The following is a 22,242-nucleotide window of genomic DNA, read 5'->3' as shown; positions in this document are numbered from 1 at the left end:
CCACTATTACATCTTGCCCCCAGGATTCCCTTTCTTTAATTCAAAAGCAGTCAGTAGAACTGGATTTTCTATTGCCTTGAAAGATAAATAGTCATTACGATTTGCACATTAATAATTATGCTATTCTGATTAACTGATGGGTTTATGAAAAGAGGAAGAAAAAAAATAAATTTCCATGCTGTTTAGCTGGTGGTACCCTAAGTAACAAAGAGTGAGATTTGGTGGCTTTTCAATACACAGAATCTGAGACTTGTAGAGAATTTGATTTTTTCTAATTTGAACTCTTTTTAAAACTTCACCTTATCTGAGGGTGTACATCTTAAATAACCAATTTGTAATAATTTAACCAGCCAGAAAACAAGTGTAACTTCTCCAACTTTTCACAAACATGCATCTCTGGGCATCAGAGAAAGTTCCTCCTGCTATAATAAGCCTAATGAAGTGCAAGTAAAAATAACAGTCATCAACTGTGGTTTTAAAGGCAATATTTCAACATAATCAAATGTGTCAAATATTCATCCTTCCAGCTTTTTAAGCTGTGGGTTATAAGTAAGTTTCATTTCTTGGGAATGACTGAACATAACCCACTTGGGACTCTGCCATCTGTGAATTACTTACATGTGAACACTCTGTTTAAGAGAATGGAAATTTTGATTGTTTTTCTTCCTTTGGATATTGAAATGCAATGCAATTGAACAGAGTTTTTAAGCAATTATTGTCCATGTTAGTTGCACCATGGCTGAATTATCACACACTCCCCATATTCATCATCACTTATTAATTCATGGGCATCAAATATGGTGCAGCTGAAGTTGCAGAGGAAGCACCAAGTGGAACTATGGAATCTGAGAGATGGGAAAGAATCTGCAGTCTCCAGTTCTGTACTCCCTGGGCTCAGGGGCTGGCCACACAAACCCCTCTCTGCAGTGTGCTCCGGTGTGAGAGTTGTGGTTGTGTTCCCATGGTTTCCTTGAAAGGCCGCTCCTCTTATCGCTGAGCAAACAATGAAAGTGACTATGGGGCTATATGTAGGGTGCCACATAATTTATCATCCGTGCATGGACACCTCTGAGAGTTAGTGGGGACACTATTAATAATTATGCCAGAACAACAGGCACGAATGAGGACTGCCCCAGGCAAACCTAATCATACTGTTACCCCAGAGATGATATGCAACTCCAAGAACTTCTCTCAAGGGTCTCAAACCATTTCATTAATGCTATATCCAATTTTACTTCTGTCTAGAGCTGTTCTGTCCAATGGAAATAGAATGTGAGCCATAGATCTAATTTTAAAGTTTTTAGCAGCCATGCTTTAAAAAGAAACAGGTGAAAATAATTTTGATAATATATTTTACTTAACCTAATATACCATAGTCTTATCTCAATGTGTAGTCAACATAAAAGTTATTAATGAGGTCTTTCATATTACTCTCTTTTTTATATCTCAATCTTTAAAATCCATTATGTATGTTACACTCAAATTACATTTCTAGTGCTCAATAACCACGCGTGGCCATGGCTATAATATGGGACAATGCAGTCTAAATAGTCCATGAGTTAGGATACGCAGGAATAAATGAACAGAATCATAATACACACACACACACACACACACACACGTATTTTTCTTTTGGGTAAAAACAGACTCAACTAAATGTCCTTCTTTTCTAACTTTGCCTGCTTTTCATAGCACAGCAGTTAAACTGTTTCCTGCCTGAGGTGAACCAGACTTTGGAGCAGATACAACTTTACCTGGTAGTTGTTTTGGGGAACAGAGAGAATGGCCAAATTAGAAAAGGTGGGTAAACTGCTGAGAAATTCTAGAACTTTTCCCAGACTAATATGTGCCTGCATTCCTAAGTCTAACACATATACAGTGAGCACCCTCCATGTACTTGGCACTAGAAATAGAAAGATAAATAATAAGCACAATGTTTGCACCTTGGACTGTTAAGGCTTAAAGTTTGCTTGGACATTATTTTACAACTGAAAAAGGAGAAGGCTAGGATGTGCCAGTGTTCTGTGGCAAGTCAAAGACCAGAGTCTATTCTTCGGGGTCTGCATTTCATCAGCCACAGAGAACACTGAGGAAAGGAAGAAATGTGTTTTCCTTTTTACTGTTGATACAGACAGACTCAGCCACTGCTTGGTAACTTGCATACGGTTAGGATTTGGGGAGCCAGCCTTTCTTCTTGAATCAGGATTTGCATCTTTGCTAGCAATAATATACTCCCTCACCAAATACCTCAACTTAGAATTCAATGGTATCCTAGTTTGGTAAGAATATGTAATCTATCAGAAATATACTAGTCCTCATTTCCTGTAGGGAAAGCCTTATTGAGTATTTTCAATTAGTCTAAACACAGAACCTAAGTGATAAAAACATTGAACTAAATACTGGTGATTCTCTGCATGTAAATGATGATAACATAATCAGATACACTCTGACTTGGGGTGTACCGACATTGTAAAAATAAGCAGTAAACTGTAACTTTTCTCATTTATATAGCTTCTCTTCCTTCAATCCAATATACTTGGGCTTCACACAGTCTCAATCAGTGTGTTAAATACTGTTTCTGTTTAAACTCACCATTAAAGTAGAACCCATACACCTGATTTTTATTAAAGTAATGTTCCATTAAATATGTTTTCTTAAAAGGATGGTGGGGAGACATTACATCTAAAATACTATGAGGACACTTGGGGCACCTGGGTGGCTCAGTTGTTAGGCGTCTGCCTTCAGCTCAGGTCATGATCCCAGGGTTCTGGGATCGAGCCCCGCATTGGGCTCCCCGCTCAGTGGGAGGCCTGCTTCTCCCTCTCCCACTCCCCCTGCTTGTGTTCCCTCTCTTGCTGTGTCTCTCTCTGTCAAATAAATAATTAAAATCTTTAAAAAAAATAAAATAAAATACTATGAGGACACTTGCTTCCTTGTTTACAGAAAGAAATATGCTAAAATATTGCCATAAACCTATTAGTAAATACTCAATGGTTTGGTATAGTGACTCCTAACTCATATACATTGGCACTGGTTCTTGAGAAGAACCTTTTATACCAAACTGGTGAGAATCCGGTTAGTTCATTCAGCATCCTTATATAACTCTAAAATATTGCTTTTTTTCTTAAGGCACTATAGACAGTGAGACTTAAAATGGGGAAGAGCCTTGCTTTTAGGAAACTTTTAAATATGGCTACATTATTGAAGATCACCTATTGCAAAAATATATACCCATTAACCAAAATCTAACTCTCAGGCTATTTCCAAGGATGGACCACAGTCACAACTCTTCCAAGTGACTCAGGATTTATCAGAAAGATCCGACAGTACCATATGAAAGGAGGACATCATCTCTTCAGGATTCATTCTCCATTTAACCCATCAGCTATAAGTGCGTCTTGTTATAAGCACTTCTGGTATATAATTTTATTTTTCTTTCGTTTGGATGTTGAGTTCTAGAAACCCAGTACCAGCACCACATTTACATGGTATTGGTATCTTGAAACTCTATGACCATTCACCATGGCAGGACTTCACAAAGCCCTGCATTAACACACTGAAGATATATAAAATGATATCCTTGGGCATCACTAAAACAGGAGGATGGAGGAAATTCAACAGTGTGGTGTGCTGGTTAAGAGCACGGACTTTGGAGCCAAACCACCTGGGTTAAATTCTTGACTGTGTCACTTACTAGTTGTGACCTTAGATAAACTACTAAGCCTCCCCCTGCCTCAATGGCATTATCAGTAAAATGGAGGCAAAAATTTGTGCCCACCTTGATGTGGAAGTTTAAACGACTTATTGTAAAGCACTTAAAAGAGTCCTTGGCACATAATCAGTGCTATGTAAATTGTTAGAATGTAAGTTCTAGTGATAGCTCATAGTTGCTATTACTAATACTATATGTCCTATCAAACACTCTCTAATGATCAACTTACTTAAGACTGTGAAGTCCCAGTTAGTCTATGGGTAAGGCACTTTGATCTTTCATTAGAAAGGCAAACTGCAGGATACCTACTAGAATAACAGGTTTCAGACTCTGGCCACTGGGGTGTGAAGCACTTGGCTGGGCATCAGCAGGTGGGCCTGGCGCTGGGTCACTGCTTCTCCTCACCAGCAATGGAGTGCCTGTAGGACAAAATAAGAGGTGAGAGGTCAACAGAACCCTGGGGAGAAGAGAGTGCATGGTACAATGCAATTTAATTAAAAAGGTTTACAACATGCTTTTATGTAAAAACATTCTATTTCTAAGGATGCTTGTAAATTAATCCATTTAATGATCTTTTGTCATCTATTTATAGACTGACACATAGAAACAAAATCTTTCAACTCTCATCCTTTCCCACTTGCATTTCAAAACAAGTCATTGTACTTAACCAAAAACCATTAGGCAATGCAGAAGTTGACAGTGTGCAACTGCAACTGATCTAGAGAATGTATCTGAGTATTAAAAAGAATGGTTATCCAGCAGACAAGTGAAGAGGTTCACACAGTCAGTGCAATTCACTATTCAGTAGAGCTAGAAGTATAGTTATTGCTGCCATTTGGTGCTTCCTAAATCTTTTGAATAATGATATACACTGAAATATATTACTTGCTGGGGTTATAGCATTAATGTCTATTTAAGTACAGAAAGAGATTGGCTCCATTCTCTTCCTTTTCTCCCAAAGTCGATAAAACTGATAAGGAAAATAAGTTAGTTCTTCTAAAAATATATCTTGATTTCTTTTTAATATAATGAAAGCTTCCACTATTAAATATTTGAGCCAGTTATTAAATTCTGAGAAAAGATCATACTATTAGAAAGTTCAAGTGAAATTCAACCTTAACAGAGCTGGCGACCTAACTAGTCTGCCTGCAATTAGGCCTAAAATAATTTGTTTCATACAAAATTGGCCACTGTAAAGGAAACTCTCAAAAAAGTCCTTTTGTGGTCTAAAAATTGCTCTCATGTAAAAATTAACTTTTTATTTGCATGCTGTGGGGAAAAAGTGGGCAACAGTAGAAATGCAATTCTCCATTTATCAATATTCTGCAGAATCTTCCCCAACTCTCTCGAGCTATTGCTGCTTAAAAGAACATTTTTTCATATTTCATTTTCTATGGTACAGTTACAAAAAGTGAATCCATTTTGAAATTATTTACAAATCTGATTTTTATATGTGCTCCAACATTTTTATTCTGTGTACAAAATATAGACGCTAATACCTTCCATCTTTGTTCAGACTCTTCTTATCCTTGTTGCTTTTTAAAAAATAACTTCTTTTAGAATAGGAAATTAACCTGCTACTGAGGATGAAACACTAACCAAAAGGTATTATAAAGTCCAAGTTTACGGTCCATTATTTCTTTTTTATTAATAAACATTTCACTACATTTTTCCCTAATTCCTCCATTTCCATCTAAGAATTTCTTAAGCAACTGACACAGCAATGGCTGTATGGCTGGCTGCTCTCTTGAATGAGACATTAAAAGAAAATAAGTGGAAGAGAAAATATCTTAAAAATCTCAAGACAATAGGGTCCCAGTCCTGTGCCACTACTTCCCCTGATTCAGGTGATCTGAATTACCCTTAACATAAAGTGGACACATCAGTCTAATGTGATATCCTCAGAAGCAACCTATTATCCTGAAAATTAAGATGAGAATGGGGAAAACTCTATGAAACTCCAGTTAGTTTCTAAACATTTAACCCAGACTAGGACATTGCATGCCAATGATCTAAAAACAAACAAAAGCAAGTAGAACCAGCATGGGACACCAAGATCCAAAAATAAGTTGATTCAGAGGCACAGAAATGGAAATTTTAGTGATTGACAACTGTACTGTTTTTTCAGCTGAGTCATACATACATATATATATGAATATATACAGAATATACGTGTGTGTGTCTGTGTGTCTGTGTGTGTGTGTGTGTGAGAGAGAGAGAGAGAGAGAGAGAGAGAGAGGGACCTGTTACTTTTCCTGGATAATAAATATATTTTTCTTAACCCTAGATAATTTTCCTGCAACTCTAAGGACATTGTTATGACTCTTCACTTACCATTAAAACAGCTGTTTTAATAACAAAATGCTAAATTATTTGACATAATTCGATGACAATATGAATTTGAGTTTGAGCATTCAATCAATAGGCCATAATATTACAGTGTGTCTCCCAGAACAAGATAGCTCAGGTTTGTACCAGTGTACCCATTATTTGGAACATTATCCAAAAAACAAATGAAGGTGGCTAGACCTTAAACATACTCCCAACTCATCTGGAATAAGTTTTGTTCTTCTCTACTTTTTCTGGATTCCACACTTGAATGTCTCCTGTTGAGTCACCTTCTAATTTTCCTTTGGCTGTCTTAATGTGTTAGTAACAAGTATAAATCATTTCACACTGGAATTAATAATAAGCATATTTCAATATGAACCGCTATCTCAGAGAGTTTTAAACAACCCTTCCTTTGGCAATTTAAAATTCATTTGATATTTGTTTTTTTAAATTGCCAAGCCTCATTTGAAGGTGCCTGCCAGGAACAGACTGAGTTGTAACTTAAAGACAGACAGATGCATCCTACTATAGAACAGAAGACAAGTAATTCCAAGTACTGGAGACGATTTGGGGGAAGTCTTTGTATATATGTAATAAGAGTAGAAGACCCACCTTGCAAGCACCGCTAACCAAAATGAAAAGGGAGACAACCACAGCCAGTTGTATAGAATTTTCTGAGGGAGGGAAAAAGTAAATAAAACATAAGCTTCACACTGAAGGAGCTTATAACCTAACAGTAAGATTAGGCTTAAGAACTATCATGTGTCCGTACAGTGAGAGGACCATGGGTTTTGGAGTCATGAAGACTGAGATTCACCTCTCCTGGCTCTGTGACACTGACTGCTTGGTGACACAGTCTCATCATTTAAAACCTGGTGATAAAAATACATCATAATATTGATAGAAGGCTGAAATAAAAGAAGGCATGCATGGGACATGGAACTGTCCAGTCTGCAATTTTCATGCAGGAAATTCCAAACCCCCCAATAAAACAGAGTTAATAGCACTTGCTATTGTTGTGAACAGTGTTATCTGTTCAAAAAGCTAAACACCTAAAAGTCAATTTTCATGAAATAATACATAAATTAGGGCGCCTGGTTGGCTCAGTCGGTTAAGCGTCTGCCTTCGGCTCAGGTCATGATCCCGGGGGCCGGGATTGAGTCCCGTGATGGAGTCCCATGTTGGGCTCCCTGCTCAGCAGGGAGTCTGCTTCTCCCTCTCCCTCTGCCCCTCCCACCCTGCTTGTGCACTCTCTCTCTCTCTCTCTCTCAAATAAGTAAATAAAATTTAAAAAAGAAATAATATGTAAATTAAAATAGTAAAACATAATTCTGTGCTGAACCAGCTATAGACTTACTATAGAAATCAAAGCTTTTAAGAAAAAAAAAAAATGATGGTGTAGGAAGGGAGTTGAAAATGGAAAAAATAGGGGCACCTGTGTGGCTCAGTTGTTAAGTGTCTGCCTTCGGCTTGGGTCATGATCCCCAGGGTCCTGGGATCGAGCTCCACATCGGGCTCCTTGCTCCACAGGAAACCTGCTTCTCCCTCTCCCACTCCCCCTGCTTGTGTTCCCTCTCTCGCTGCATCTCTCTCTGTCAAATAAATAAATAAAATCTTAAAAAAAAAATAAAATGGAAAAAATAACCCATTATTCATTGGTATTTTTCAGTTAATTAAGAAGACTCTTATTATTAGATTTTAGAGGCAAAAGTCCTCAGTTCAGCTCAAGAGAACAGCAGTATTCTTTGGAATCAGAGTTTAAAAGCTGCTGGCAGCAAAGCTCAAATAAAATAAGAAATGTTATGTACCTTAAAGCACAAAATCTTACACAATTGCATTATGTTTTTCCACACGGTTAACTAATTTGAGGCCTCATTACGCATCAGGAGCTGTACAAGAGGTGGCTGATATTAAGATGAGTAGTCATGGTGCTTACTTAGGCTTTTTTTTAAAAAAAGAGGATGTGAGGACAAAGAACAGTTTACACACAGGTAGATACCAGTGCAGTGTTCTACTGGGGTTATATATGGATTACTGAATCCATACCAAAGAACACACATGCTGTAGACTGGATCGAGTCCCATTTTATTTAGGCAGATGCACAGAAACTTAATGGAAGCCAAAGGGCACCAAAGAGAAGCAGTATCCCTCCAACCAGAAGAGTTCCTGATCAAGTGTGTAGCTGCTGGTGACTCTGTCCTTGACGATAGGGGCTTGCCATATCAGGAAAGTCTAAATTCTTTCTGGAGCACTGTTCATACATAACCAGGGCTTATGTTATGCTCAGGACAAAATTATTCACACACTCACTGTACTTCCCTTTAGGAAGATGACTAGACTTATCAGGTTCTCCAGGCCTTCTGCCAATAAGCACCGGAGTCAGTTCCTGGGTGTCTATGAATGATGGCACATCTCCCACTGCTCAAGCAATCATCATTTTAATGATGGTAAAACCAGAATTCAAAGGGGTACAGTTACTTGTCCAATGTCCCTTATAAATATAAATAAGGGGAACCAGAGGAGGATCACCTACTTCATTTTGGGGAAAAGAGTTCTGAAAGAGGCAGCAGCTAGTTAAAAGGATTAAATGGGTACATGAATGAGTCATGCAAGATATAAAGGCCAACACAAATTCAAGTTATCTATGTAAGTTTCTGTCTCTTTGTTATAATCTCCCCCCCCCCCCCCTCTCACACACACACACACAACCCTGGATGGATTTTTTCCACATTTGGAGGATGTGTTTGGGATGGAATTAGCTTAAATGACAGATGATGTGTTGTACATAAAATTCTGTTTTGGAGATTTTGAAAGACATCTTTTTTTTAAGATTTTATTTTTATTTATTTGCAGAGAGAGAGAGAGAGAAGCAGGCTCCCCACTAAGCAGGGAGCCCAATGCAGGGCTCGATCCCAGGACGCTGGGAACATGACCTGAGCTGAGGGCAGATGCTTAACCAACTGAGCCACCAGGTGCCCCAAGATTTTAAGACATTTTAGAAAGATAGGCAGTTATAGAGATTGAAACCAAAGCCCAGAGGAATCATCACATGATGCCTCAGTGGGCAGAGAAGATAAAAAATATCAATCCCATACCAAACATCACAAAGGTACATGTTCTAAATTGGTAAGAGTAGAGATTCATCTAAAAATGGTTAATGATTCTCCTGAGCAAAGCCAAAAGGCTAGTTTGTCATCAATATTGGTGCTATTCATTCTAAGGCAACTGAAACCTGAAGAGCTCAAGGGCATCCCAGTTCACACGCCGACAAGGCATTCTCTAAGAAGTTGGTGGACTCAAGCCCAGAGAGGCCTGAAGGGCAATGTGAGGGAAATGGATAGAAACTCAGCAGTCACAGGCAGAAATGGAATGGTTAACTAGAAGAAGACATGGGAGAATTTAGCAATGACGACACCTACAAAGCAAATGAGAAGCATAAAAGAGAAATCTAAAACCTTTCTTATACTTCTTGCTTAGGGAAGAGAGAGCAATAGGAGACTTTCAGCAACTGCTATGATTTGTTTCAGAAAAAACAAACCCATGAATCTTGGCTTCAGCCTATTGAGGGTTAGAAGGATTTGATTTTAATCCAAGATGTCTTGAGATGTGTGAGAAATAAGACACTAGATGTTCAGTTGGGAATTCATAAAGATGAGTATGAAGTTCGTATTAGAAATCATATTGGCTTCCAGAATGAGTGAGGAGAGATCAAGATGAGGTAAATAAAAGAAAAAAAGGAATCAGTACAAGTGTATCAATGACATCACATGTAAAACAATGAGAAAAACAGAATTTTACTTTCTTACGGAATCTTCAGAAAGAAAGGGTATCTAGAATGGCAAGTGGTTAACAAAGCCACAGAAGCAAACCTAGAGGGAAGGTAGGGTGGGAGAACGGAGAAAGGGACTGGAGTTTCCAAGATAAACTGTTTATGTACAGAGAGGGGATAAAACCTGGTCTTTTAGGGTTTCAATTTTCCTTTGCACTAAGGGATTACTTCTGTGCTACTGAATTATCAAATCACCAAGACAGATAGTTTAAAGAAAGAAAACACGCTCTCCTGTCAATGCTACTGACACTGAGGATAACGTGATAAATATGAAAGGGGAGAAATCTATCAAAATACACCTAAATTGGTAAATATTTCACTTTGAGGATAAAAATGAATTGCAAATGGTTAAAAATCTTATAAACTTAAAAAGTGATAAATAGGAAAAGACACATTTTTCCAGGTAACCAATATTAATAGTATATTAATAATATTAACAATAGGCATGAGCTGCATCTTGGTTTCCCATAGTACATTTCCTTAATAGAGTTTGTACAGGTCAGCACATAGAGGAATGCCTTTCAATTATCCTGTACTTCAACACTCATTGAATAAATTTGACATTAATTGAATCATTTTGACATTAAAATATGGATATGTCCTCCCGAGATATGGTGAAGAGAGACTGGGGGTCAGAAGATCTGCCTTCTAGAGGTGGTGCTAGCATTGCGTAACTTCCAGGAAGCTGCTCTACCTCAGAGTCTCACCTCTCTCCTCATCAGCTAAGTAAGCATGTTGGATAAGCTACACCAAAGTCCCATTCCAGATCTACAGAGAGAGAGTTCTGTGATTTATATAGCCAATTAGGAAATTGAAGTCCAGAGAAATTAAGTTTCTAAGTCTCTTGGGCTTGATTTCTACTCCAGTTTTATTCCCTTGACACTTTTCTGTTGCGGGGTTACATTCTCTCTGTGAGTAGGTGTGTGAGAAAAAGGGAAATGACAGCTCTTCAATGCAGGGGCCCTTCTTTTCATCTGAGGAGGACAGCAGAAAGATCTGGATAGAGAGTTACAGATAAAAGGCAAGGGTGGCGGGGATGAGTAGCTAAAAGGCAAACATTAAGCTACAGTCACATGGGCATGTCTGGCAAGATGCTTGACCCACTGGCCAAGGCACACCAGCACCTCTCCCAGAGTGCATGATCTCTCTTGCAGATGGCTTAAATGTCTTATCAGTATTTTCTTCCTATTGATCCTGTCAATACCTCAATAAAAAAAGATGAGTGAAAGTAGTACCTCACTGGTAAAGGAGACAACTACATTTTCTTTTTTGTAAGGATTTTATGGGTGCTAGAGAAGGCTTTTCAACCGAAACCTAACAAACTGCATTGCACTGAAATCTGGAGAGCCATTAAAAAAAAAAAAAAAACCTGGTAATGATATCAATAGTGGCAGAATTTATGGCAAAGGACCAAGAAGAGACCACTTTCACTACAGGAGTGCTTGACCAACTTTGGCGCCTGGCCTGTGATGAATGGGGCAGCTGTGACATGCTTTCAGACACCATGATGGAAAAACCACACTAGAGAAACCAACTCAAATTTTAGCAGAATTGTAGCTGTCCAAATACTTTAGTCTTAAATATCACTCCTTTAGGAAAGTAACTCCCAGTATTGCCATAAAAGGAGCAAAGAAGTTCAAGTTGATGAACAGTATCATTTTTTCTTTCATTGTGGGCTGCAAAAACCATGTCTGTTCAAAACACGAAAGGACAAATGCAAGTAATTCACAGAATAGTTACCAGCTACACAACAGATATGAATGGGCACATACATGATAAAAGATGTTTCACTACTTGGAAAGGTGCTCAAATTGGAGTGCCGCTGCTATAAAAACAAGTGAGGGGGTTTTAAACTGACCTTTACTGGAAATTATACTTTTTTCTGAAAATGGTTATGCCTTCAACTCACAGTATATTATTGCTGTATTTCTGAGGATACATGCTTTTTCTTATATTGAATTTTTCACATTTTAGCCAGTTGATATACACAAATCTAGAATTTTTTATATTGTTTAAACTACTTCACAATATTGATGTACTCATGTTATTTAAAGTCAGTTAGCGCTATGTATTAGATATGCACTAGGTCCCAAGTGTTATATTAAAAACAGTGGCAAGTAAAAAAGGGACAAAACTCACTGTGTTTCAGTAATGCTGATGGAGTAAATACAGACGTGGTCATTTTAGTTAGAGTAAAATCCCAAATATTAAAAAAACAAAACAATGACAAGCTACAGAGGAATCTCAATACAAGCAAAGGTCCAGATTTTTGAAAGGTATGCACTAAAAAAGGAACAAAGCATTAGCAAACACAACTAAAGATACCCTAATTAGCAAAGCCAAATAAAAGCTCCCAAATCATAGAGGTGGAAGGAAGGAATCTGACCTATGCACATCAACCTCCAATTTCTTGTTCAAGGTATTCAAGGACCTCATTGGTTTCCTCCAACCTACCTCTCTGATTACATCTTGTATCGCATTCTTTGCCACGTGGTTCATGCCAAATAGGACCATCTGCCATTGCCTAAAAATGCCCTGCAGACTCAGTGTTCATACTAGTTCTAACCTCTAAATTATTGTTCTCTAATACAATCAGTTGTAATCCAGTCCAGTCTTTAAGTCATAAATAACCTCTACTTCTTTGGAATACCAGATACAGATTTGCTGCAGAGCTAATGAAGCGTAACTTCAGGGCCCAGCACAAGCTCCCAGGAGGAACCTAAGTAACACAATCGCATGATTGTATGATTTTGTAAACTTTATGTGAGTATAATAGTTTAATTGCAATAGGTTAATTCTATCTCTTTCAACTCTAAAGACTCCTCCTGGTGAACCTAGAGTGGCCAAGGACATTTCTGGGATCCAGTTAAAGGGAAAATCAGTTGGGTGTGTATCTCATTTGAATACAATAGACTATATTTGTATAGTTCACAGACAACACTGTGTCTAGTTATTAGCAGGGAGGTGTGTATAGTGTATAGTTATTCCGTGGTGAGGAATATAGGTAGAATCCTGTTACTCACTGTGTTGGTTCACCAAGCATCATGACACAAAGGTAGAGGGTCAGCTGACATACGGAAATAAATGTGTTCTTTTTGTACCCATATAGAAAGGTGTGGGTACTGAAAGATAAGCAAGATAGGAAATGCACAAAGCCAGAAGCTAGTCTACAGAAAATTCTTCCACTCACCCAATGTATAATATTGCATATAATTCAGTATTTGAATAATTCAGTTCTCACTGATACCTTGACAAATAGGAAGTTCTCTCCTATACGGAAAATGCAGCATAGAATTAAAATTCCCATGCTAGTGAGATGCAAACCTGTAGTGGTTTCACAGATTACAAGAATGTATGTGCAAAGCCCCATGTTTATACATCCCAAATATTACTTAAACAGCATTTCGAATAACCATGCAATAGCAAAGACTGAATCACTCGTTCATTCAATGTATGAAAAATGTTACATATGAAGAGGAAATTGAAGAACATGCAGTCAAAAATTGTAAGAGTTATTTTCAGGCATTTTAATTTGTACTCAATTAGTAGATCATTAAATATTTTTTCGTATTTTCTGACATCTCCAATATATTAATTTATAAATTGTTGTGGTTTTCAATCATTCTAAATAAGCATCTTTTATGTTTTTAACTTAAAATTTATGTCCCCCCCTTTTTTTTAGAGAGGGAGAGAGGGGGGTGGGGAGGGGTAGAGGGAGAGGGAGAGAGAGAAACCCAAGCAGGCTCCACTCCTAACACAGAGCCCAGCATGGGGCTCGATCTCACAACCCTGAGATCATGACCTGAGCTGAAATCAAGAGTCAGATGCTCAATCGAATGAGTCACCTGGCCACCCCTGTTCCTTTTCTTAAATAGCAATCTCCCCAGATGTGGTACACTGAGAATCCTACAAAATGTAGATCTGCCCTGTACCTTTTTAAGGGTATGTCATATCCCACGTTGTCTTAGGTGTCTAGTTGTAGTTGTATTTGGTTGTATCCCCTTAATTTACTAATTTACTGAATGCCCAAAATAAACTGGGCAGTCTTCGAGGCACTCTGGATATCATCAGCACACAACACACAAAGGTCTTCATCTTGTCGAGCTTGTAGACAACTGGAGGAAGATGGGCAACACTAAACCAGTACACAAATAAGTATGTACATTTAAGATAAGGATAGAGCAAGTGCTTAAGCAAGACTATGAGAAAGTTGACAGGGAGGGAGTAAGGTGGGGGAACATTACGCTGTAAGCTCCTTAATAGCAAGCACCTCACCTTAGTCAATCACTTAGGACCCCTGGCAGAGTGGGTAATTAACAAACGCATGCTGAATTGAACTAAGCAGTGCTAGAGGAACAAAGATCAACCTCTAAATTCAGAAATCTTTGGAATCTGAAGTGCCCCAGACAAGAGAATTTTGTGTGTATGTGTGAGCGGGGTCTATGCCCCTAATGTGTAAATAAATTGCTACTGTCAGGTTTGTTTCCCACTACCTAACGCTTTTTGCTTCATCATCAACATTTATTTTAAAACAAACACTAGTCACACTAATGCAGCATATGTTATCACCCTTGCAACTTAATGATAAATGAGCATAAAAGTGACATCAACACCAGCGTTCAACAACCACAGTAGAGGCTCTGAGATATTGACTACAGTCTTGTCATTTACTGTGGTTTATGAAGGAGTCCAGTGCCTGGTCGGTTGATCTTTCAGTTTTCCATAGTTTACCATCTTACCTCCTAGATATTTATGATGTTAGTCAATATTCAGAAGATTTATGACAACTGTGGAATAACTAGAAGGATAACAGTTGAGTTTACTTGAAAAGAGCCTTTGGAGGAGCTTTTATTGATATATATATCAATAAAATAATAATATATATATTTTAAGGTTCATTTATTTATTTGAGAGAGAGAGAGAAAGAGAATGTGAGTGGGGAGGGGCAGAGGGAGAGAGAGAATCTCAAGCTGACTCCCTGCTGAGCATGTAGCCGGATAACATGGGGCTCGATCTTAAAACCCCGAGATCATGACCTGAGCTGAAACCAAGAGGCAGAGGTTCAACCAACTGAGCCACCCAGTCGCCCCTGGAGGATTTTTTAAACAGGATTTTGAAATGCAAAAGATTTACAAAGATCTACAAATTGATAAATTGGTATAAAATAATGATTAAGATATGTATAATATTTATAATAGGCAGGTGGACACATGATTTGAGAGACTAAAGATGGACATCCATGCATGGATACTGGTAAGATCTGCTCAGCCAGAAAATAGGCATGAACCATGTGACTGTAGGAGCAAGTGGTTGAGGAGACAAAGGAAGCTGGTTTAGAAGAACATCACTAGAAGGTGGTGTTAAAATGGGGGAGTTTTAATTTAATCCAAACAGCAGTGAGGTCTCCAAAAAGGGACAATCCAAAGCATTGTTTCCAAGTATTGAGAAACTGGTTTAAATACATTTTGGAAAGATATCTGCAGATTGATATATGAAAAATGTTTACTAAAAGAATAAGTGGAGATATCCCAATGGTTTCTTTAGTAATTCCCTTATAAAAACCAGAAAGTGAATGTTAGTATGTGTCCAGTGGAGTGGCTTTGGACTTGGGAGGATGGTTTGATTCAGCATGGAACACACTGGGAATGATTCATTACGGCAATGATGTTGGTCTATTCCAAGTGTTTGTGGAACCTTTCTTTTGTCCTAAATTTTAGGCCACAGTTCCCATTTAGTTGAGAACCGCCTCTGAAAGACTACTTCACTAGCTCTTCGCAAGATGAGAAAGGGAGAAATCAGCAATGCCTTCAGGCTATTCAGCTGCAGTTGCAAACAATTACTGGCAACATCAAAGTACTAAATTCAAATCACCAAGTCCTTTGTGATGGATAAGAAACATCCACAAGTCAATTTAAGGCATCCTGGGCACAAATCTATATGACTTATCAGCTGCATTTGAAACCTTTGATCATTACATTTTATTGGATCATTCAAAGTCCCTGGCCGGACTGGAAGAAGTGGTGCATTATGGAGCCACCGTGATCTCCTAGGAACACTCAAAAAGATGGTCTTATGCCAATGCCTGTGTGCCCCAAATGCTGCCTTTTGTGAGGCAGCTAAAGGAACTCAATGCCTCTCGGGCCCTGACTTCTGATAGAGAAGGCATAGTTTCTGTTTAACAGCACTTAAAATTCTAAACAAGAATAAATCAATTGAAGTTCAATCTAGCAACACAGCAACCAGGCTTCCCTGGCAAGGAACACGTCTAATGAAAGTGCCAAAGGAAAATGTGACTCTATCCTGTCCTGCATGGAGACTTTTCCGACATTTGTAACTGCTGCTTGAGACCTCATGTGCTGACCCATATCTACTCCTGGAGCCCAGGGGTCAGCTTTGACCCCAAGCACCTTTTACCTTATACATCCAGTAGGCAGGTGTCAGAGTCTACCCATGATGTGGAACTGGCCCCAGCTGTCCAAGCCTTCGTGACCTCACATTAGATAACTGAAATCTAATCCACTTGAAAGTACCTTGGAAGCCCACCCAGGTGTTTCATATGGCTGTTGTCTTGCTACTAAATAGGTCCATTACACAAGCTGGAGCACATTACACCAGCAGACTAATTCACCCGATGGCATAGCAAGGCAATGATCCATGGATCCTTATTGACTTTGCTGTGTAACTCCTAGCATCAAATTCGATGTGCATCAAAATCCAAAGGCCACAGGTTTAAACTAGATTGTGTTTCTATGATTCTTCAGAAGAGGCAAACTGCTCTTGCTACCAGCATCAAAGCTTTAACTTTCAAAGGAAAGATTTGGACAGAGAGCCTGCTGATGCTAAGTATGAGGAATATAGAGTTTGGTCTGAATTTTTTTTAAAGATTTTATTTATTTATTTGTCAGAGAGAGAGCACAAGCAGGGGGAGCAGGAGACGGAGAAGCAGGTTCCCTGCTAAGCAGGGAGCCTAATGCGGGGCTCGATCATGACCTGAACTGAAGGCAGACGCTTAACTGATTGAGCCACCCAGGCACCCTGAGTTTGGTTTGAATTTACAATAATTTCTACATATAGATATCTGAGAGTCAGATAAATGGTTCCAATCAATTTAAATAAAATAAGCCAAAGATTGGAAATCCATGACTACTTTAAGGGGCAGAAAAAGTAAGTTTATATCACTATTTTTCCCACAGGTCCTGGGAATAAACCAAATTATACCAGAACATGAGATGTTTATTAACTTGAAGGTGATACCTGTTTCGTGTGGCTTTTATCACAAGCCCATCTTACTTGTAAGTGCTGCATTTTACTAGGTTAGTATTTCCTATAGCCAAATAGCATGAAATAGACAATTCTGATAAAATTGACAGAATAGCAAATTAAAGCATAATCTACAAAGATTAGAGGGAATTTGATAACATAATTTAACAACATAGACATACCACCTATGAAAAGCATTATGTTAAGAGGCTGGTGTCTGAATCAGCTAATATTTGAACTTGTCAAATGGTTCCTGAGACAAGCCTTTTTTTTTTTTTTTTTAAGTCTTCTTTAATTTGAGGTGAAGGATCATAATCTCATCTTCAGGTCTTCTCAGGGCAACCAAACCAATACACAGTGCTGTTTTCAAAAAAAGGCTGACACAGAAAAGGAGTAATTGCCCTTATAAGCTATCCATGGAAGTTGGGATGCTATCAGAAGCGTCTTTGTACATTGCTTGTCTAGGTTATCTCCTACTATAGTATCCATCTAGATTGGAAAAAACACAGACATGCGTGCATGCACCAAGTTGCTTCCACAGAGGAAATATTTGGGCCTCAAAATGCAATAGGGTGAACACATAGGTACGCCAGGGACATCGCTAAAACACTTAATTTTTTCCTTCCATGTACACAGCTACTTGGGATGTGTGATGGGTATCTTTCCAGTTTGTGATGGTCTTTGGTTATGTTCTTGAAGCCTATCTGATATTTTTACAAAAGGCCTGTGAGACTCTTTGTCCATAGTCCCTGGTCATTTTCGAAAGTAGCTTCTAAAGGGTCTTCAAGGAGAAAAATCAGCAATTTCCAAGTAGACTTACATGCCACAATAAAATGACTTTCTATCCAGCAAATGTTGGATTCTTAACAAAGCATCTGAGAACACATTCAGGGGAGGGAGCAGTGAGGAAGTTAGACTTTCCCTCTGGAGGTTCAGGAACAGCAAAATCACATGACAAAAGGGTCAGGCACACTAGACAGGAGGACTCCGTGGCCACAAGAAACAATCTACCCCAACTGCTGCTCCTATATACTCATTTCATAAGCCCTTATGTTTAGAATACAGATTTCATAAACCCTTCTGTTTAGAATAGATTTCATTTCCTATCTAAAACAAACATATGGTATCAAACAGTCTTTTAATGCTCAGATTTAAATTAGTTTTAAAGAGATAAAAAGACTGAAATAGTTCTGCTCTTTGAACACGCTTAACGACAGCAATATTTATATAAACACACTGGCAGAGGAAATGGTAAGTTCCTTATATCTCAGTGGGCCCACGGTCTCATTTTGGAAACAACACGTTTACCTAAAACATTCATAATACTATATATAGATATGGTGGACAGAATGACTAGGAAACCTACTTGCAACAACTTTTCAGCGCTCAAACAACAGAATTCTGACTTACAAAGGTGCTCCTCGGACCCAACCTAAGTGTTTGTCAGGGATGGCTCGCTTCACCTGGTTGCCACATGGCCTCGGCCAGTTTTGTGCAAATAGTCAACCAATGGCCGGAGTGTGCTCAGGGGTCCGTGGCTCTGCAGGTAGAGTTCACGCTGCTTTCTCTGAAGTTTACCTCCGAAGAATCTCTTGATCCTTGAAAGCAGGATTTTCTCACTCTGTGGGTTGCAAACCACTTAGGAGTCTTGAAATCCATGAAAGGGGTCATGATCAGCATTCTGTACCATGGACAGTATAGAAACTGGTACAGAAAATATCAGTCTGTGTTACACATAGTAATGATATACTTTGTTTTATAGCACAGTTAATACTTACGTGTGTGCCAGCTTGCCATGTAAAATGCATCTTCCTGGCTTTGAGTCATGATCTAAAGTGTTCAAAGGAAAGAAAAAGAGCTCTAAATTTGCCTTGGAGGATGCTCCATGGCAGGTTTGAACCCCATACTGGCTTGAGAAGTTTCTGAGGGATTACAAACTCCTCAAAGAAACACTTGTAGCCCAGGAATGAGCCTGACTGTCTACTTCCAGAGCCCTTCTGCTTTTGGAGCTTTAGGTCCTGTTTAACATTTATTTTGCTTAAACATTTACTGGGAACTTGCTAATTTTAGGAACAGTGCTAAATCCTGGAGAAACAAAGATGAATATGACATAGTTCTTGACCGCAAAGGGTTCCGAAGAGACTGACTTATACAGGGTAACACGTCAGACGATGTCACCAAAGATAGCCTAGCGGTCACTGCAAAGTGCTGTAGAAGGGAGAGGGAGAACTGTAGTTCTAAGTGGTGCAGAGGGCTTCGCAGGAGACTCGACACCACCGTGGGTGGGCAGTCACCTACTCATCCACCCACCTCCGGTATGTCCAAGGTCCCCACGTAGAAGCCTTTGCACTGGCTGATCCTTCTATTCGGAATGCTCTTCCGCCCTTCCATCTCCTCTGGAAGCAGTTCTCTCACAGTCACTTTCTATTCCTTTACCCTGTTTAGTTGTCTTCATTGCAAGGTTACCATCAGAAATACTCTGTGCATCTGTTTACTGAATAACTTCAGACTCAGCCAGAAAGGAAGCTTCTTCAGAGCAGAGATCCTATTTATCTTTTTACTGCTGTATGTCAAGACCGTGGCACCCTGCGGCACTGTATAAATGTCTGTTAAATTAAAGAAGGAATCGAGAGAGTCAGGACAGGTGTAGGTTGAGCAATCATACAGGGACACAGGTGGGTCTGACCCAGGATACACAGAATTAAGTGACAAGTCAGCAATACAGGCTGCTGATTCAACTTAGAAGATCAGATGCAGAGTGTATGTGTGCCCACGGGTCAGGGAACTGGGTGGGGGTGGGGAGTGAGAGACGCAGAGTAGGAATCACCCTAAAACCTCAGAGACAGGCTGGTATTAAACCCAGAGAGGCTCCTGGCTTTTTACGTGTCTGCTTCAGAGGAACCCAGACCACTGATCCAGCTTCATGGAAATAGAAAAACCAGAAGCATGACATGTCATTGCTGATTCTCGAGCATGGGCCACGTTAAACCAAGGCAGAGAATCTGGAAACCGGGCTGCCTGAGAGAACACCGTGGCACAAATTCCGACAACACTCCCAAAGTATCAGTTCAGGAAAAAATCATTTATTTATTCCAACTTATTCTTCACGGGAACGGTAGGTTCCAGGCAACTCCTCCACGATACTGAAAGTTTTTGGTAATGTTAGCGGCAAGTTAGTTAGCACAACTAAAGGAGACTGTGCATGTGTCATACGGGCGGGTCTGGGGGAGAAATGCTGACATTTTTGGCAAAAACAGCAGACCAAAGACAACAGCCACAGCAAGCCCATCTATCCATTGCTGTGGATCACTCTGATTATGAGTCACAAGCATGCAATCGCTGGCATACAGAAACTCCTGCCTAATAGCCGTGAGCAGTTTGCCTTTGCTATCTAAGTGTCACAGACTGAACACACTCTTGCCCGACCTAAACTCGGCATTAATACCCGAATCACAGCCTGGGGAAGCTCAAAATTCCACTGTGGGAAAGAAGATAAACAGCAACAATACAAAGATGCAGTGCATTTTAGTGCTGCTAGTTAAACCAAATGCATTTAATCTTTCTCCAGCATCTAAAATGTCTGTCATCTTCTCTTGGTGGAATAAATGATATTGAAACACTCCTGCAGGAAGCCCATTTCTTGAAGGCTTTGGGGCACATACCAAATGGCAGAATTAAAGACCCCGGTTACACTCAGCATCATAGGGCACAAATCGTTAGGTTGCCGGGGGACATGCTGTCCATGGTTCCACAACCAGAGAAAACCACATGATCACCACCTACAGCACTGAAATACACAACTAATTTCTGTAGTCTAACATATACATAATCTGCTCTGGAAACAAGTGATAGACTTCAGTAACTAACATGGCATAAGTGTCTCATGCATCTATAAGAAACCTACCCATATCAAATGGTTTCTTCTCACCTTAGTCTAGCAAGACAAGGAATTAAATCATAGTGTCTTATCAGAAAGAGCTGATTAACATATCTGGACCAATGTCCATGTAGTCACAACCTCCATTACCACAGCTAGCAAGTTCTATCATTCGGGGGGGAAATTTAAGTACACATGAGGCACATTCTTAGGGAAATGGGAACTTTTGCAGAAAATTATGGTGATGCATATGTGGTCATAGCTATCCTCCTCAATATCTCACCAAGCATCAGGTATGATTCTAAATGCTCTGTGGGTTTATGAATCTTCATAGCAATTCCAGAGCTTGAGGATGACTATTAAAGTCCATTGCACAGCTAAGGAAACAGAGACCAAAAGAAAGTTAGGTGATTTGTTCCTGGCCACACACCAAGGACACGGTAAGAGTAGGATTCCAACCCAACCAGTTGTCTTTAAAAGACTGTCCCCCTGTCTGCATCCACAGCACAGCCTTCTAAGGAGACTCCTGCGAACAAACCAAAGCAGATTCTGCCAGACCAAGGTCCTGGACATGCTAATGTAAAGCTGCATTCGTTTTCTTAAGGAAGGATAGTGCAGTCTTACTAAGCACCTGAATGGTTGAGTCCATGAATGAATGTATCCTTTAAAGGAGGAAAACCTAAAACTGTCAATTACACTGAAATTCAGGTTGCAGAAGAAATATCACTGAATGGAATGTCCTTTAAGCAAATGATTCCTGGCTATAGGATAGCTATAGGGCATCCAGTTAGGGTCTGGGAAGAGGGTCAGGCTCATTCTAATCGCAAAGAAAAAGAAAAAGAAAAGAGAGAAAGAAAAGGGAAAAGAGAAAGAAAAGAAAAGAGAAAAAGAAAATGGAAAAGAGAAAGAAAAAGAAAAAGGAAAAGGAAATACTGCTGCTAAAAACAAACATATGAAAATTAAAAAAAAAAAAAAGTATATGATTTGGGGAAGGTGTAGGCACCAAGATAGATGCAAACCCAGTGACCATAGCTATCAGAGGCACCCCCTCAGCTTCCCCTTTCTTCCATATCCTTAGCTGGAAGGCCAAAGGTAGGGACCCATCTAAGCAGCATTGCTGCTGTGTACAATTATTATTTTAATCGACATTGTGCTGTGTTAATGAGTGCCAACCATGTGCCAGATGGTGCTGAAAACAAAGCCTTCTCTGCAATCCCGCCCACTGGGATCACC

The 22,242-nt window shown here is 39.3% G+C and overlaps 1 protein-coding gene across 4 annotated transcripts in view; it reads right to left on the bottom strand.

Annotated features, from left to right (window-relative positions):
- The window catches only part of PARD3B (par-3 family cell polarity regulator beta), a 996,466-nt gene that overhangs the window by 520,434 nt on the left and 453,790 nt on the right, over positions 1 to 22,242 (bottom strand). For all 4 annotated transcript variants that reach the window (XM_044913701.1, XM_044913703.1, XM_021703002.2 and 1 more), the window contains exon 4: positions 4,022 to 4,131. In XM_044913701.1, coding sequence (XP_044769636.1) covers positions 4,022 to 4,131 — 110 coding nt within the window. The remainder of the gene's footprint in view (positions 1 to 4,021; positions 4,132 to 22,242) is intronic.

The sequence above is a fragment of the Neomonachus schauinslandi genome, chromosome 3, assembly GCF_002201575.2.
Source record: "Neomonachus schauinslandi chromosome 3, ASM220157v2, whole genome shotgun sequence".
NCBI classification, from domain to species: Eukaryota; Metazoa; Chordata; class Mammalia; order Carnivora; family Phocidae; genus Neomonachus; species Neomonachus schauinslandi.
The sequence above is the reverse complement of the archived record's forward strand: the minus strand, read 5'-3'. Positions and strand labels throughout refer to the sequence as shown.